Source organism: Eubalaena glacialis, chromosome 5, assembly GCF_028564815.1.
Source record: "Eubalaena glacialis isolate mEubGla1 chromosome 5, mEubGla1.1.hap2.+ XY, whole genome shotgun sequence".
Lineage (NCBI taxonomy): Eukaryota > Metazoa > Chordata > Mammalia > Artiodactyla > Balaenidae > Eubalaena > Eubalaena glacialis.
The window spans coordinates 2328562-2346886 of NC_083720.1; the positions used below are offsets into that span (position 1 = coordinate 2328562).

An 18325-nucleotide genomic window follows, 5' to 3' on the forward strand; every position below is an offset into this window, starting at 1 on the left:
GTTTTCTAAATGAAATCTCATTTGATAGAGCACTAATTTTTCTAATCTTAGAGAAGACAGTTTTTGAATACAGTTGTCTTTAATAAAGGTAATTATTATGCACTGTACTTATATTAATTGCAGTTTTTCTTTGCTAGGCTGTAAGGTTTGAATACTTCCTCCTATAAGTATAATTATAGAAAATTAAAATTCTTTAGTTTCTGAACTAACTGATAAGTAGTTAGGGAAACATAGTGCAGAAGAAAGTGTTCTGAGAGTCCCCTGGGTCTGGAGGCCCAGTTTCTTGTTCTCGACCATGTGATTCGAGGCAGGTTACTTTTTCTCCTGTTGGGCGTCTTCTCCAGGCCCTCACTTAGCCCAGGCGCCCCAGAGGACGTGCTGGCCCCACCCCGAGCCGGGCACATGGAGGACGTCAACTGGACTAAACTGGGTCCTGGGGGTCCTTTAGCTCAGCGCCCGCTCATCCCGCCTCGCGCTCTCCCGTTTTCTCACGCGTGCTCTCTCAAGTCTGAATCAAGAGTAATTTCATGCTGTTTGTATTGATTATGTTTCTTCATTTTAAAAGGAAGCATCTAAATGGATGTTTTTGTTTCTAGGGAATCAGAGGCAATTATTCCGAACATCTTTTTCTTCCTGGTATTACTGTCTTATGAACGCTATCATTCAAAACAGATCATTGGAATTCCTAAAATCATCCAGCTCTGTGACGGCATCATGGCCAGTGGGAGGAAGGCTGTGACACACGGTAACGGGACAACCTTTCACTGTGGTCTTTAGTGGTCATGATGTGCTGACACCACCTTCCACCTGTGCGGACAGCTGCCCAGTGCTCTGTAGGCTGTGCGTGTGTGCGCGTGCACATGTGCACTCTGGTTAGAGACGTTTAAAAAAAAGGAGAGAGCACACACTCTTTACTCTCAGGAGTGTATGATCCACTTAGGTAAACACAGACAGTGAGATAATCTAAGGTGCACATAGAGTCTGACATAAATACTCTTGTCTATCCATGTGAAACAAAGAAATTTTTTTTTTTTAAGTGACTAGTTTTTTTTGTTTGTTTTATTTATCTATCTATTTATTTATTTATTTATTTGGCTGTGTTGGGTCTTCGTTTCTGTGCGAGGGCTTTCTCTAGTTGCGGCAAGCGGGGGCCACTCTTCATCGCGGTGCGCGGGCCTCTCACTATCGCGGCCTCTCTTGTTGTGGAGCACAGGCTCCAGACGCGCAAGCTCAGTAGTTGTGGCTCACGGGCCCAGTTGCTCCGCGGCATGTGGGATCCTCCCAGACCAGGGCACGAACCCGTGTCCCCTGCATTGGCAGGCAGATTCCCAACCACTGCGCCACCAGGGAAGCCCGTGAAACAAAGAATTTTAAAGTCCAGCTTCTGTGAGGACATTGGATTTCTCATCCAGTGGTATTGGAAGGTATAGTTTGGCCTTGATTCAGGGCCTTCTGTTTTGCCTGGTTATTTCATAGAAGCTTAAGTGAGGTCCACAGGCGACAGTCAGCTGCTCGGGCAGCCTCCTTCCCACCTGTGGAATGAGGTGGTGTGGTTTAGGAAGGAGCTGTGAATCTTTCTTTGCACTTTTTAAACTGCTCTTCCTACCGACTCCTCTCTGGCTCCATCGTCAGGAATCTGTAGCCTTTTGAACTGTGATTGGGGTGCCTCCCAAGACCTCGGCTGGCTGCTGCACCCAGGGTCCCCGTGCCGCGTACCGCAGTAGGGTGACCAGCGAGCCGTGGTGCTGGGGGTGTGGAGGGGCTCGGCAGTCACCATTTCCACACTAGCAGGACGGTCACCTTAGCCATGGCTTTGCTAGGGCTCAAATCCATGCCTCAGCAGAGGGGTACATGACTGCACGTATGGACTTGGGGTCACTGGATAGAGTTGAAAGTGCAAACAGCAAATAGAGGGATGACTGAGGTTTCCCAGATCAGAGGGTCTTTGGATAGAAAATTGATGGGCAGCCAGACTGCCCTGCTCTCTACTGGGAAGCCTGGTTGTCTGTAGAAAACTCAGCAAGTGTGTCGTGTGTGTGTGCGTCACTGAGGGTGAGAGAGTGTGCCTTTCAGTAATCGTGGTGACATGACTGGGCTGATCCTTCTCAATGAAAGGCCTTTCTTAGTTTGTTCAAGTGGTGGTGTGAGGCAAAATAATTTACTTTGCTCTTTTGGAGAAAGACACGACTTGGGGGAAAACACATTGTCTAATGAGAGAGTGACTTTAATTGCTTGAAACAGTATAGAAATCTAATAGTTTGACTAAATGTTTTCCATTGAAAAAGCATTTGTTCTCTCTTCAGGTAAATCTTTAAGTAGATTATGCATGAGGATAGAATGTTGCTATTTTGGTTAGTTGGAAGGTTTTATTATTTTGAATTTGACTTTTGAATTTGTGTCTCTTTGTGTCAGAAATAATGTTATGTCACAGAAACCCTAGTTTTTTGTTTTTTTGTTTTTTAAAAATTTCACAACATTATCAAGTGTCAGAGGAAGACCCATGGCCTTCCAGGATAGTATACAGGTAATTTCACGGCACTCATTGATAACCTTAATTTATCTCTTATCACAAAGCCAAGTATGGGTCAGGGTTTTCTTTATTTCTTGAAGATAATTTGGAGGCGTCAGTGCTGTCTTCCGAGTGCACCTGTCACCTACCGCCTTCTTAGTGGCCCTTTTGTGCCTGCAGCCATACCAGCCCTGCAGCCTGTAGTCCACGACCTCTTCGTTTTAAGAGGAACCAACAAAGCTGATGCAGGAAAAGAGCTTGAAACCCAGAAAGAGGTGGTGGTGTCAATGTTACTGAGACTCATCCAGTACCATCAGGTAAGAGGAGGTGTGGGGCAGTCACTAACCCTTCCTTGTCCCTGCAGAGACAGGAGGAAATGCCACGTGGCCGCTGTCTGCTGTCAGTGAGTGTGGCCTTGTGCCAGCCCTGGGCTCTCGGGCAGGGAGACGCAGGGGGACATAAGGCTTGGTGGGGTCTGTCTTTAAGGCAGTGTGGCCTGGCCGACGGTCACAAGGTCGTTCAAGGCGGTAAACATGGTGGAGGCCCTCTTTTCCAAAATGAGGATCAAATACCAGTCAACAATGTCGATCAAAATGGTAGCGTTCTAAAGAATGATTTTTAAAAATCTCAACCTGAAATAATTTAACGACTTTATTTGTACATTTATTTACCACTATGTTGAGGGAGGGCCAGAGTCTTTTTCTTGGCGCTGATTTCTGGCTTCGTTTTCCTTAAGGTGGAGTAGGAATTTCAGGTGGTGTGTGAGGCAGTCTGAAAACAGAAGTCTGGCTTTTTAATGAATTCTCTTCTGTAGCTGGTACAGTTGCCTAGCCCTCACTTATTTTGGTAATTCTTTTTAGCTATTTGTCTTTGAATATTTATAAAATCGTAAGATTTTCTCATAGAAACACTTTCTTTGTGCATTCTCATTTTGGTTAATCTAGGTAATGTTTAATTAAATGCTTAGTGTTTAATTAAATCCCGTAATTACAATAAAAAGTACGACTACCATAAAGAGGTTTGAGAACCAATAACCGACTCTTGGCAAGCATGCAGTTTAGTGGGAGGCCTGGAGGGCAGCTCGGCTGGCACGGCGTCCCCAGAGCTCCCGACCTGGTTTACGGAACGGAGAGGGCGGGTCTTGGGTTAGGAGAGTCGGGATGAGTGCAGAGTGGCTGCTGTCGCGCAAGTGCTGCCCGAAGTGCCCCTCGAAGGGAGAGGCAGCTGTGGAGGCGGCCGGCGGCTTTCCAGGGAACGGGCTCAGCCTGGCCAGTACGTTCACAGATCAGGCTGCAGGCTTTTCTGCGAACAGGCGGGTGATAAGCATTTTCAGCTTTGCAGGAGCTCCTCGTGTCTGCTGTCGTTCTGGAAGCCTTCCTGGCAGCATGTTCACGGTGGCCGTGTGCCAGGGAGACCGTGTTCACCAAAACAGGCTTTTGGGGGTCTCTGTTTAGAAGGGATCACTAACAAACTCGTGCTCACCCAAGGCCAACTCTTCTGAAGTATGGTGTCCTCAGTAGAAGGTGACCTTTGCAGAGATGTTAACACGCACAAAAGCCAGAGGGTGTCTGCACAACAGTTTAGTCAAGGCTGTGCTTGTGTCCTGCCAAAGGTTGAGATGAGTTGGGCTTTCCTTTCGTGCCTTTCCTCTGGTTGTGAGTCTTGTAAAGCCGTAGAGATGGCAGTGCTGTGGTCCTCCTGCGTGTCCCGGGGCCAGGGCTGCATCGGCCCTCCTTGGGGGCACGTGGGCTGGGGTCCGAGTGTCTTCCGGCCATTCCCTCTGTGCAGGTGTTGGAGATGTTCATCCTGGTCCTGCAGCAGTGCCACAAGGAGAGCGAGGACAAGTGGAAGCGGCTGTCTCGGCAGATAGCCGACATCATCCTCCCGATGTTGGCCAGGCAACAGGTTTGTCCCCCTCCCCCCGCGTGTGGGGTCACTGCGACACCGTGGAAGTGGGTGAAGATGCTCGTGAGAGGTGGGCGCTTGTGGTGGGCTTTTCGTCAGATCGTGGTGGGTGCATTTTATGGTCGTTACTGGTGCCGTCTGGGCGAGTGCGGGGCCAGAGGTAGAGACGTCCCCTGGGTCCCAAGGCGCCCCTGGGGAAGTGCCTCCAGGGCTGCGTCCTTTCCTGCTTACACCCTGTCTCCCTCATTCTGCTCAGTCAAACGTCTTCTGTTTGCTCTGTAGGGGAGTGTTTTTCCTTATCACGTATAAAGTAAGTTGGCAGTTATCCGTCATTTAATCAGGATTTCTGTAGTCAAAGGATGCAGTCAGTGGTTTCCACAAGCGCAGTGGAAGGCACTGGTCTGGCTGTGCGTGTAGGATGGAGCCCAGTAGTTGCACGGCTTCTGAACCACTTCTGCCCCCACCCCCCGTTGCCACAACCCCCGGCATCGAGGGCAGGACGCTGTGCTCCGGGTGCTGCACCACCCTGGGAACCGGGCAGCAGGGACGTGCTGAAGACGGTCCCTCCAGGAAACCGTCCCAGCTGCTGGCAGAGCTCTGGGTCTGAAGCACTTTGGGTCCAGTCAGCAGATGCCTGTTTGTTCATCCGGGTCGGCCCGGCTAGGGAAGCGGGTGCTCTCAGAGTGAGTGTTTAGTTGGAACGGGGTGGGGAGACAGACAGCAGAGGGGAGTAAGCTAGTGACGTGTATAAAATGTCAGATGAGAGTGCTGGAGGGAGGAGAGGTGTGTCGGCTGGGGGTGACACTGTTGAATGGGTGACATCCGCGGGGACTTGAAGGAGGGGAGGGATGAGCTGAGCAGATGCCTGGGGAAGAGCTCTCCGGGGGGAGGACTTGGGGGAACCCTCGGAGGGCTTGGTACGAAGGGGGTCAGGGTGAACTTGAGAGTTGAACAGGTGGGCGGGGGTGTAGGGAGAACCATTCGTGGCTCAGGGCCCGCGTGGACCGGGGGTGGGAGCGAAGGGGCGAGAAGGGGCATCTGCTGGATGCAGAACCAGTGAGCTTTGCTGACGGCTTAGGTGGGGTGAGGGGTGTGAGAGGAGGGGCGGGCAGGTGGCTGTAGCGTGATGGCTTTGGGGGGACCGTGGAAGGAGCAGGTTTCGGGAGGAGGTCAGAGCCTGGTTTGGATGTGTTTGGTTGGGACACCGGGTGGCGCCAGGGAGGCTGGAGGAGGCCTTTGGGGTGCGAGCTGGAGGGCAGGCCTGAGGGTGGACGAGATCGCCGCGGGGCCCAGGGTAGCTGGGCAGTGGGTGAAGGCCGAGGCCCGGGAGGCGAGGGGACCCGTGGACGAGACAGGGAGGAGCAGGCGGTGTGGTGTTCTTAAAACCGAGAAGAAAAGGTGTTTCCCGGAGGAGGGACTGATCTCTGGGAGCTGCTGACGGGCCCAGCAGACGGGCCCTGGGCACTGACCCGCACTTGGCCGCAAGCAGGCCCCTGGGGAGCGGCTTTGGTGGGGCGGAGGGAACAGAAGCCCAGCCGGCATGCGCTGGTGAGAGGGTGGGAGGAGAGGAGGGGGAGAGACATGGCGGCAGCCGGCCAAGCTGGGGGGACGAGGGCCAGTGCCCACCCCGAGGGCAAGAGCAGAGGGGAGCTGCCTGTGCAGGACAGGCGGCCGTGCCGTCGTGGCGTCCCTGAGCACCACCAGACCCAGGGCTCCGTGGCCGTGTAGCCGGCAGGTCATAGCCGGAGGGTCGTAGCCGGCGGGTAGGCCCCGGGAAGAGGCTCATCTTCCCACCGCAGAGGGGCGGCTCCACGCCAGGCAGGGCTGAGACCTGCACCTTGAGAGAATCGCCCTCTGTGGAGGTGGTACTGTGTGTATACACACTCGTTAGTAGTGATGAAAATCATCAGTAGGGCAGTGGTTGAAGGTACTGTGGTAGAGACTTAATTTGGAATATTTTGCAACCTTTAAAAATAATGTTAGGAGGATTTCCCTGCCGGTCCAGTGGTTAAGACTCTGCCCTTCCATTGCAGGGGGCGCCAGGTTCGATCCCTGGGTGGGGAACTAAGATCCTGCATGCCGCGCGGAGAGGCCAACAAAATAAAAAAAATGTTAGGTTTTAAAACCTGTTGCCTTGGGAGTTCTCCATTATATTTTTAATGGAAAAAAGCAGAGACATTTATAACATGATTTTTCAAAACAACTTAAACAAAAATCTCTCTGCATGTATAGGAATGTGGAGAAAGTTAACGAGAAATACACTAATTTGCTAACATTTGTTACTACATAGTGGGGTAGGGGTGGGGTGCCAGTAAAGAAAGAAAAAAGATACAGTGTGTATGATAACCATTTAGGTACATTACACGTGTGTAAAGAGATGCGAGAGAGGCTGGTTCCTGAAGTGTTGATGGTGACTGGGTCAGGGCGGTGTGGTTTCAGTTGATATTTTTCATACTTTCACATATTTGAATTTTTTACAGGAAGCATCTATGGTTTATTTAATAAAAATCTAAATGCAAAGATTTCCATCGTGGAAAAAATACAGCTGTTGGTGTTGTTCTAAAAAACATTTACTTGGTTCACTACTGAAGTTAAAATGCATTTAAGTGCGGGGGTGGGAATGATGCATGGTCAAGGTCATTTGACCTTGAGACAACTGATGTGAGGTATAAAAGTTGGCATTTCAGTTGGCTTATGGGAAAACATCTGTGACGTTTAATTGCAACAGATGCACATTGATTCTCACGAAGCCCTTGGAGTGTTAAATACGTTATTTGAGATTTTGGCCCCTTCCTCCCTCCGTCCTGTGGACATGCTTTTACGGAGTATGTTCGTCACCCCAGATACCCTGGTGAGTATCCCGCCTCCTGATGGCGTCTTGGGTTCACCACTGTGTGGGGCACCTGGGGGTTTCTGCTGGGGCCAGGGTGGAGCCTAAGTATTTGCATTTTAAACGGATTCCCAGATGGTATTGATGCTGCTTGTCTGGGACCACACTTTGAGAACCAATGAGACAGATTTATTGGTGGAATTGTAAAATCAGGGTGATTTTCATAAATGAAATTGGCAATCAGGAAAACTTAATCCTCTTTTTTCTTTAGCTATAACTTATTTATTTTCCTTCCTTTAGGCATCTGTGACCACTGTTCAACTATGGATATCCGGAATCCTAGCCATTTTGAGGGTTCTGATTTCCCAGTCAACTGAAGATATTGTTCTTTCTCGTATTCAGGAGCTTTCCTTCTCTCCATATTTACTCTGCTGTCCTATAATTAATAGGTTGAGAGATGGGGACAGTAATTCAGTACTGGAAGACCACAGTGAAGGGAGACAAACGAAGAATTTGCCAGAAGAAACGTTTTCCAGGTATGCTCTGTATCTGAGCCTTCAGCTAGTCCGCGTCCTCAGGCCGTCGTGTGGTGTTTGCGGTCACTAAGTCTCGCTTCAGCTCTGCGAGGTGGGTTAAGGAGTCTGTGTCGGTGTGTTTTCTTTGCCCAGCCTGCCTCACCTGTGGCCCTTGGTCATGCCTGTCTGCAGGCTCTGTCACATCCTGAATCAGACCCTTGTTAAGACTGCACGGCGGTAGTCGGTGGGTGCAGGCGATAAGGGCGTGGTTGCCTGCAGAGAATTTGAAAACCTAGGAAAACCCACTGAAAGTCAGTCTTAACGTTTATTCCCACCAGGTGCTGGCCACCCTAAACACTGTCAGTAGTAAAATCCCCCTCCCCGCCAGGGTGGAACGCTCGTGCTGCGCTCCCCTGGGTGTACTTGTGGCATCAGATCACGTCTGCCCTTATCAGTTCTTGGGACGCTCCTCGAGGGCGGCGATCACAACTCAGGCACTGAAAAGGCTTGTTGTGTAGACAAGTGTGTATCCACCTTTGCTGGATTCGGGGCGCACGCTGACTTAGACCTCGTAGAGCGTGTCCAGGAAGCACAGTTCCTGAGAACGTGCTCCTTCCTGCCGGGTCCACCGTAATGTCCACGTAGCTGCCCTTGGTTGGTCATCAGGGGAGGCGCCATTGTGTTTGTGGAGATAAATCCAGTGAAACTGCATGACACCCGTTTGTCCGCAGGTTCAGCAAGGCAGCCTGTGGCTCCTGCTGTTACATTTAAGCAGGGGGCTAAAGTGGAGGATACGTTAAATTCCTGTGGTGGGTTATCAGCCTGCTTTATGGTTTATAAAGTTTTGAAGAAACCCTGCAGGTCATTTTACCCTCCTGACAGTCCTTTGAAGGTGGTATGATTCCTGCCATCTCATTAGTGAGGAAAGTAATACGCACAGAGGTAAAGTGACTTAATCCAGAGGGCTGGCATTGAACACTTCACTTTACTTGCACTTTTACCCTACTCACATCTACTGTGTGTATTACTTTTACGTGTGTGCCTCCCAGGAGCGCTCCGCAATAGGCACCTACTTCACTGTCACCCTTCTCCCTTTCTTTGAAGGTTTCTGCTACAACTGGTTGGCATCCTTTTAGAGGACATTGTTACAAAACAGCTAAGAGTGGAAATGAGTGAACAGCAGCATACTTTCTACTGCCAAGAGCTAGGCACGCTGCTCATGTGTCTGATCCACATCTTCAAGTCTGGTAGGTGCATCCCACTAGTCTTATTAGAGCATCTGTATATCCCCTGCCCTGCCCTGCACACTCTCAGGGTGTAAGGAGGTGCTGCCCAGTGTCAGCTCTGCTCTGCTCTGCTCTGCTCAGCGTGCCTTTGAAGACGTTGTGCTGATGAAAACAGTAAACCTGGGCGCTTCCTCCTGTTTTAAAGATTTGGAAAGTCAAGATGTTTTTGTTACCTTTACATACGATTGTGGATTAAAAAAGACAGTGCACTCAAGAGAGAAGTCACAAGATCCCAGCCATGTAGCAAGCATAGGAAGCAACCAGCCCGCCTTAGGACAGTCAGTGTTTTTCAACAGGAATGAGTGTTTTCAAAAGGAATGTCTTGCTAGTTGCAGGGTACAGGCATATCCTTCTTTTCTCAGCAAGAAAAATGAAAGGCAATTCTAATCTCTAGGAAAAACAAACAGCAAGGAAGTCATGGTCCAAATATGAAGCAAATCTGGAAGTGGTTTGAGTCCTGGAAGTACGGGGCTAGGTGCTCTCTTTGAGTGTGACCGCCTCTGGTGTGTTTAATTCTGTTGCCGCATCGTGTATTTCCACGTCTCAGCTCTTTTACTGTGTTGGCTTTGTTTTCTGTGGGGCTCCTTCCCCGTGGCAGAAAGGATGGCCTCTGGTCTCAGCCCCTGCGGGAGTCCTGTGAGGGACTCGTGAGCCCTGGGTACTCTGGCCAGCCTGGGCTGGGTGAGAGGCTGGACGGCATTCCTTTGGGAGAAAGGGTTACTTTCCAGTAGTAAGGGAAGGGGAGCAGACAGAATCACTGACGGTCCACTGCAAGTGATGAAAGCATACCAAGGCAAGTTTGGAGGTAACCACCACAACTGAAAACAGAATGATAACAAATAGTCGCCTTAAGAGGGATGGGGCAGGGCACTTGTAAAATCAGAAGCCCCCATCTGTTATGGGATTTAAAAATCATGTGTGTGTATTACTTTAATACAAATTAAAACACACACATACCCACATACATACCATTAGAGCAGAAGATAGTTACCATTGTCAAACTTTATTCATTCAACAAAGATGCACTGAGTCAGCCGCCACTGTGCTGGGCCCTGGGTGTGCGGTGGTCAGTACAGCTGACATGATTCCTGCCTCTGTGGTGCTCAGTCTAGCGGGGCAGACAATACACAGATATGTCACCACAAGTCTTGCTATCTCCTGAAAAGGAAACAAAAGCACAGTGACAGCCAGCACAGGGGTGGGCAGTTGGGGCAGGTTCTCCTAGGGGGCTGCTGAGCTAAGGCCTGAAGGAGAAGGAGCTGGCCCTTCGGAGAGAGTGTTCCTGCCGAGAGGGGTGAAGGGTCGGAGGGGCTGAGGAGGCGGGCAGGGACCTGGGCTCGCGCGGCCTGGGAGCGATGGAGAAGGACACCTCTTCATGGTTGCTTCACATACCTGCTGTCGCCCTCGGCACAGGAGTGTGGCCAGAATTTAATTTTGATGATGGATTATAGCTTCAAGCCACCTTGTTTACTTACCATTGAAATAATTTTCTTTTTGAGGATCTTTTGATTTATGTCCCACCCACTGCAATAAGTGTAAAGTTGAGAAAATAATTAAGCCATATGAAGAATAAGTTGTTTTTAGTATATGGGCCATTTTAATATTTGGCCATCGGTTGGTTTGGATCTGACACCAGAAGGGTGCCAGTTCACATCAAAGGACGGCTTTCTACCTTCTTTGGATAAGAGCAGTGCATTCTGCGGCCTTAGGCGCATCCAAGTGGATTTCCGTGCTGTTCACTCACCTGTTGCTCTAACTTCCTCTTCCTTTTCTCAGAAATCAGGGGAAATACTTTTATGGTTTGTTGCAGTGCTGTCGAGTCCAGCTTCCTGCAGTGTGCAGGTGTTCTGTGTCTGCACTAATCCACTTGCTTGGCCACACGTGGCTGATGGGCACTGGAAGTGTGGTATTGTGACTGAGGAGCTTTTGTTCAATCTAATTTTGGTTAAATCTGAACAGCCGTGCATGGAGTGGAATATCGAGAAGGCCGCGCTCTGCTCCGGAACCCGGGCTGGGTACCGGGCACGTGGGTTTTGCCACTCGTGTCTTTGGACATTGTTCAGTTGGTCCAGTATTTGTAAATAAGGGGTGTATGGGTGTGTACAAATGTCTATTTCTATCTCCTCGTGTATTTTCATGCCATTTCTTTTAAAGACACCAGGCGGCAGAATTACTGTGTTGGTTGGTTTTGAGATAAAATAAATCATCTTGTCTTTTATATAAATAAGGTGTCTTTAGCATCTAAAGTTGGTAATTTTTATTTATGCATTGCTTAAACAATGACAATAATTTCACCTCTCCATTGAAAATTGAGATCTTTGAATTTGCCCATTTCAGGTATTATTTCTTAGAACAGGAACTAGTCTGAGTAATGGCCTTGACCTCTCCTTTTCTGTCACCCCTATTGTGGGGGGGGGGGTATGCATCCCAAAGTCGTTTGCCTATTTCACACAGAAGAGCCAAGAAGGTTACCTAGTCTCCATTTTATAGGTTCTGGGTAACTAACACCTCGTCCTCTCCACTGAGACACACCAGATAGAAGCAGGAGGCGGAGCCGCGGCAGGAGGCTGACGGTGTCCATTGCTTTGTTGCAGGCGGGGCTGGGTTGAGTCCTCCGGCCTGTGGCCACAGTAAGGCTTCCTAACTGCTCACCGTGTTTGCCAGTCCCCCCCCCACCTCCGCCAGCCCCCACCGTGTGCCCTCCCTGCTGCCGTCCAGTGCTCACCCCGCCGAGGGCAGCGGTGGGCGGTGGAGCCATTCCTGACCCTCTCCCTTCCTTCCTCGCAGGCAGAGCGCTCTTCCCAGTATTTTATGTGTGGGCCAAAGTAAGATTACTAGAAGGAAGAGAAAATGGTCTTCCTGCAGTGATAAAATGGGCACTGATTCAGATTCGTGCTTGGTCCAGGATGGGGCTGCTGATGGTGTTCCCTTAGGGGTGTGTGGTACCTTTTACATGATTATCCCCATCGATCCTTAGAACAACTCTATGAGATAGTTCCCCATTGCCACTGATGAGAGAATTCAGGTTCTGAACAGTCATATGATAAAACCAAGAGTGAAAACCCAAGAATTTTTTCTTGCCCATTATATCGTGCTGCTTCATGGGTTGGTGATAGTAAGTGTAGCAGCTAATGCTCGCAGAGCACTTCCTGTGGGCCCAGCACACACCGTGATACCCATGTTCTAGCTGAAGTAACTGAGTCACAGGGGTTGTAATGCGTGAGCTCCCAGGTGGTGGGATGGGGGGGGAGGTGTCTGGAGCCTGGGCCAGTCCTCGTACGTCGCATACCATCAGCAGTGCCGGTTCCCCCGCGAGAGTCTAGCCCCAGGCTACCACCAGTGTCTGTCCAGTTCCTCCGTCTAACATCTCGTCCCGCATCCTGGTCCCCATCCCCTCTTGTGTTTGCTCTTCCCGTGATCAGTTCTTCTAGTTTGTGTCTTGAGTGTCTCCTTCATTCACTCCCGCTCTCTTCGCTGCACACCCCACGCGGCAAGACATATATGTCTGTCTTTTCTTCTCACCTAGAGCCGCACTGCTGATCCAGCCTACGAGGCGGAGCAAACCCGTGCTTCGCTCTGCGGCTCCCTGAATTGTCCTCCTCTTCTTGTTTACTACACAGCTTTTCAAAAGAAATGTTTCAGGAGTTTATTGTTGTTGCTTCTAGTGCTCTGCTTTCCCTCTTTCTCTCCATCCTCAGCGGTTTGCCTCTTGATCTCATTACCAGAAATGCCTCTGCAAAGGCCACCTGTGGGCTTTCCCAGGTCCTCATCTTCCCGGACCCTGCAGCCCAATTCCGTGGACAGACCTCTGCTCGCTGAAACTCCCTTGTTCCTTGACTTCTCCTTCAGTCTTCTCTTTCCAACCTCTTAATTGCATGTGTTCTTGTGCATTGTCAGTCACCCCAAACAGGAGGAGATGTGCGCCTACTTGGCGTCCCTTACTCTCCAGCAGGAAGGAGAAACCTTCTTCAGTAGGCGTGAGAGCTTCCCCTACAGGCCTGTCCCAACTCCAACTTGAGCTGAGGTTTCTTTGGTTAATTCCACGCTTGTAACTGGAAGGTTGTACCTTTTGACCACCTTCACCCATTTCCCCACCCACCACCCCCCACCTCTGGCAACTGTCAGTCTGATCTCTGTATCTATAAGTTTGGTTTTTTTAGATTCCACATATAAGTGAGATCATACAGTATTCATCTTTCTCTGACTTATTTCGCTTAGCATAATGCCCTCAAGGTCCATCCATGCTGTTGCAAATGACAGGATTTTCTTCTTTTTTTTATGGCTAAATAATATTCCTGTGTGTGTGTGTGTCACACGTTCTTTATCCACTCATGCTTCAATAGACACTTGGGTTATTTCCGTGTCTTGGCTCCTGTGATTAATGCGGCAGTGAACATGGGAGTGCAGGTATCTTTTTTTTTTTTTTTAAGGAGCATTTATTTATTTATTTATTTATTTATTTTGGGCTGCGTTGGGTCTTCGTTGCTGCATGCGTGCTTTCTCTAGTTGTGGTGAGCGGGGGCTACTCTTCGTTGCAGTGCGCGGGCTTCTCATTGCGCTGGCTTTTCTTGTGGAGCACGGGCTTCAGTAGTTGTGGCACGTGGGCTCAGTAGTTGTGGCTCACGGGCTCTAGAGCACAGGCTCAGTAGTTGTGGTGCACGGGCTTAGTTGTTCCGCAGCATGTGGGATCTTCCCGGACCAGGGATCAAACCGGTGTCCCCTGCGTTGGCAGGCAGATCTTAACCGCTGCGCCACCAGGGAAGTCCCACAGGTATCTTTTTGAGTTAGTGATTTTGTTTCCTTCAGGTATATACCCATAAGTGGGATTGCTGGATCATATGGTAGTTCTATTTTTTTTTTTAATAGATCTTTATTGGAGTATAATTGCTTCACAATACCATGTTAGTTTCTGTTGCACAACAGAGCAAATCAGCCATATGCATACACATGTCCCCATATCCCCTCCCTCTTGAGCCTCCCTCCCATCCTCCCTATCCCACCCGTCTAGGTCATCGCAAAGCACTGAACCGATCTCCCTGTGCTATGCTGCTGCTTCCCACCAGCCAACTATTTTACATTTGGTAGTGTATATATATGTCGATGATACTCTCACTTCGCCCCAGCTTTGCCCTCCTACCCCATGTCATCAGGTCCATTCTCTATGTCTACCTCTTTATTCCTGCCCTGCAACTAGGTTCATCAGTACCATTTTTTTTTTTTTTTTTTTTTTAGATTCCATATATATGTGTTAGCGTACGGTATTTGTTTTTCTCTTTCTGACTTACTTCACTCTTTATGACAGACTCTAGGTCTATCCACATCACTACAAATAACTCAATTTCGTTTCTTTTTATGGCTGAGTAATATTCCATTGTAAATATATGTACCACATCTTCTTTATCCATTCATCTGTCAATGGACACTTAGGTTGCTTCCATGTCCTGGCTATTGTCAATAGTGCTGCAGTGAACATTGTGGTACATGTCACTTTTTGAATTATGGTTTTCTCAGGGTATATGCCTAGTAGTGGGATTGCTGGGTCATATGGTAGTTCTATTTTTAGTTTTTTAAGGAACCTCCATACTGCTTTCCATAGTGGTCGTATCAATTTACATTCCCACCAACAGTGTAGGAGGGTTCCCTTTTCACCACACCCTTTCCAGCATTTATTGTTTCTAGTTTTTTTGGTAATGACCGTTCTGACCGGCGTGAGGTGATACCTCATTGTAGTTTTGATTTGTACTTTTCTAATAATTAGTGATGTTGAGCATCTTTTCATGTGCCTCTTGGCCATCTGTATGTCTTCCTTGGTGAAATGTCTATTTAGGTCTTCCACCTGTTTTTTAACTGGATTGTTTTTTTGATATTGAGCTCCACGGGCTGTTTGTATATTTTGGAGATTAATCCCTTGTCTGTTGTTTCATTTGCAAATATTTTATCCCATTCGGAGGGCTGTCTTTTTGTCTTGTTTATGGTTTCCTTTGCTGTGCAAAAGCTTTTAAGTTTAATTAAGTCCCATTTGTTTATTTTTGTTTTTATTTCTGTTACTCTAGAAGGTGGGTCAAAAAAGATCTTGCTGTGGTTTATGTCAAAGGGTGTTTTTCCTATGTTTTCCTCTAAAAGTTTTATAGTGTCTGGTCTTACATTTAAGTCTTTAACCCATTTTGAGTTTATTTTCGTGTATGATGTTAGGTAGTGTTCTAATTTCATTCTTTTACATGTAGCTGTCCAGTTTTCCCAGCACCACTTATTGAAGAGGCTATCTTTTCTCCATTGTATGTTCTTGCCTCCTTTGTCATAAATTAGATGCCCATATATACGTGGGTTTATCTCTGGGCATTCTATCCTGTACAGTTGATCTATATTTCTGTTTTTGTGCCAGTACCATACTGTCTTGATTAATGTAGCTTTGTGGTATAGTTTGAAGTCGGGAAGCCTGATTCCTCCAACTCTGTTTTTCTTTCTCAAGACTGCTTTGGCTATTTGGGGTCTTTTGTGTTTCCATACGAACTGTAAGATTTTTTGTTCTAATTCTGTAGTTTGGTAGTTTGATAGGGATTGTGTTGAATCTGTAGAGTGCTTTGGGTAGTATAGTCATTTTCCCAATATTGATTCTTCCAATCCAAGAACATGGTATATTTCTCCATCTGTTTATGTCATTTTTGATTTCTTTCATCAGTGTTTTATAGTTTTCTGAGTACAAGTCTTTCCCCTCCTTAGGCAGGTTTATTCCTAGGTATTTTATTCTTTTTGTTGCAATGGTAAATGGGAGTGTTTCCTTAATTTCTCTTTCTGATTTTTCATTGTTGGTGTATAGGAATGCCAGAGATTTCTGTGCATTAATTTTGTATCCTGAAACCTTACCAAATTCATTGATTAGTTCTAGTAGTTTTCTGGTGGCAGTTTTAGGATTTTCTATGTATAGTATCATGTCATCAGCAAATAGTGACAGTTTTACTTCTTCTTTTCCAATTTGTATTCCTTTTATTTCTTTTTCTTCTCTGATTGCTGTGGCTAGGACTTCCAAAACTATGTTGAATAAAAGTGGCAAGAGTCTTGTTCCTGATCCTAGTGGAAATGCTTTCAGTTTTTCACCATTGAGTATGATGCTTGCTGTGGGTTTGTCATGTATGGCCTTTATTATGTTGAGGTAGGTTCCCTCTATGCCCATTTTCTGGAGAGTTGTTATCATAAATGGGTGTTGAATTTTGTCAAAAGCCTTTTCTGCATCTATTGAGATAATCATATGGTTTTTATTCCTTAATTTGTTAATGTGGTGTATCACATTGATTGATTTGCATGTATTGAAGAATCCTTGCATCCCTGGGATAAATCCCACTTGACCGTGGTGTATGATCCTTTTAATGTGCTGTCGGATTCTGTTTGCTAGTATTTTGTTGAGCATTTTTGCATCTATGTTCATCGGTGATATTGGTCTATAATTTTCTTTTTTTGTGATATATCTTTTTCTGGTTTTGGTATCAGGGTGATGGTGGCTTCGTAGAATGAATTTGGGAGTGTTTCTCCCTCTGCAATTTTTTGGAAGAGTTTGAGAAGGATTCGTGTTAGGTCTCCTCTAAATGTTTGATAGAATTCGCCTGTGAAGCCATCTGGTCCTGGGCCTGCCTCTCCTGTTCTCCCCTCAGCTTCCTTCCTATGCCCCCAAGGACCCACGTGACCTGGAAGGGGCTTTGGAGGGCAGGAGACTGGCCTGGGAGCTCAGCAGGCTCCCTGGGCCCCAGTGGGCGGGGCAATCAGCCACCGCTCCTTTCCTGCTCCTCCCGGAGGGCCCCTCCGGCCTGCCTCTCCTGATCTCCCCAGCCTCCCTCCTGTGCCCCCAGGACCCACACGGCCTGGAGGGGGCTTTGGATTGCACAGGGGACTGGCCTGGGAGCTCAGCAGGCTCCCCCGGCCCCAGTGGGGAAGGCAATCGCCCGCCGCTCCTCTCCCACTCCTCCTGGATGGCCCCTCCCACCTGCCACTCCTGATCTCCCCGGCCTCCCTCCTATGCCCCCAGGATCCCTGTGGCCTGGATGGGGCTTTGGGGGCTGGGGGAGCGGATTGGGAGCTCAGCAGGCTCCCTGGCCCGAGTGGGCCAGGCGATCGCCCTCCACTCTTCTCCGGCTCTTCCTGGAGAGTCCCTCCCACCTGCCTCTCCTGATCTCCCCAGCCTCAGGGGCGCCGATCTTGTCTGGCTTCCACTTCTCCTTCCCCCTCGGTCCCCCTACATCCTACTGGTTTACTCTGGGGTTCCTCCCATCTCCTTGGGGGTCAGAGTCCCCCACCAGCGGCCGGCAAGTGCCCTAGTTGTGGGGAGAGGCTAACTCCACGTCTTCCCACAGTGCCACCTTGACTCCTCCTCCAGTAGTTCTATTTTTAATTTTTTAAGGAACCTCTGTACTGTTTTCCACAGTGTCTGCACCAATTTCCATTCCTATCATAGTGCATAAGGGTTCCCTTTTTTTCCGCAGCCTCACCAATACTTGTTATTTCTTGTCTTTTTGATGATAACCATTTTAACAGGTGTGAAGTGATATCTCATTGTGGTCTTGACCTGCAGTTTCCTAATGATTAAGGATGTTGAGCACCTTTTCTTGTACCTCTTGGCTATGTGAATATCTTCTTTGGAAAAATGTCTATTCGGATCCTTTGCCCACTTTTTAAAAGTTTTTTGAAGACTTTTTTTTGCTGTGGACCATGTTTTGTTTTGTTTTTTTTGGCAGATATAGTGCTCACTTATTCTCTCCATGTTTAAAAAATAATTTCAAAATAAAATAATTTTATACACCATACAATTCAGGGTAGGGTTGCGCTCAGGGGGCCACTTCGTTGTTCACAGTGTGGGCAGAACCCTCTGTCTCCAAACATTTTTTGAGCTAGTTTAACTTTCAGCTCTGAGTCCTGGTCCCAGTCTTGAAACCACAGCAAGTTAGGGGCTGGAATTTTCTCAGCCATAGGGATGAGCTTCTTGTTCAGACGGGAGGAGAGGGCTTCCTGTACGGGACCAGTAAAGCCTCTGATGCAGAAACATGAGGAAGCGAGGGCAGAGGGCACTGGGGCCGAACCAGAGGGGCCTGTCGTGGGGGGAGGGGGAGGAGCCCTCTCCAGATCCAGCATTTCCCTGTGCTCACCCCTGTGTCTCCACTCAGTAGAACAGGGGCTGCCTTAGAGCAGCAGCAGCCAGTAAATTTGATGGAGGAACTTTCTCCTAGTAGCTTCCAGAACCTGAAGACAGGGCCCAGTAGGAACTTCGACTGGATTCATGAGATCCCAGGATGCC

General features: G+C 48.3%; 1 protein-coding gene across 4 annotated transcripts in view; it reads left to right on the plus strand.

Moving 5' to 3' along the window:
* Positions 1 to 18325, plus strand: part of HTT (huntingtin) — a 136482-nt gene that overhangs the window by 79963 nt on the left and 38194 nt on the right. For all 4 annotated transcript variants that reach the window (XM_061191891.1, XM_061191894.1, XM_061191893.1 and 1 more), the window contains 6 exons: positions 597 to 745; positions 2690 to 2826; positions 4298 to 4414; positions 7143 to 7265; positions 7545 to 7780; positions 8864 to 9006. In XM_061191891.1, coding sequence (XP_061047874.1) covers positions 597 to 745; positions 2690 to 2826; positions 4298 to 4414; positions 7143 to 7265; positions 7545 to 7780; positions 8864 to 9006 — 905 coding nt within the window. The remainder of the gene's footprint in view (positions 1 to 596; positions 746 to 2689; positions 2827 to 4297; positions 4415 to 7142; positions 7266 to 7544; positions 7781 to 8863; positions 9007 to 18325) is intronic.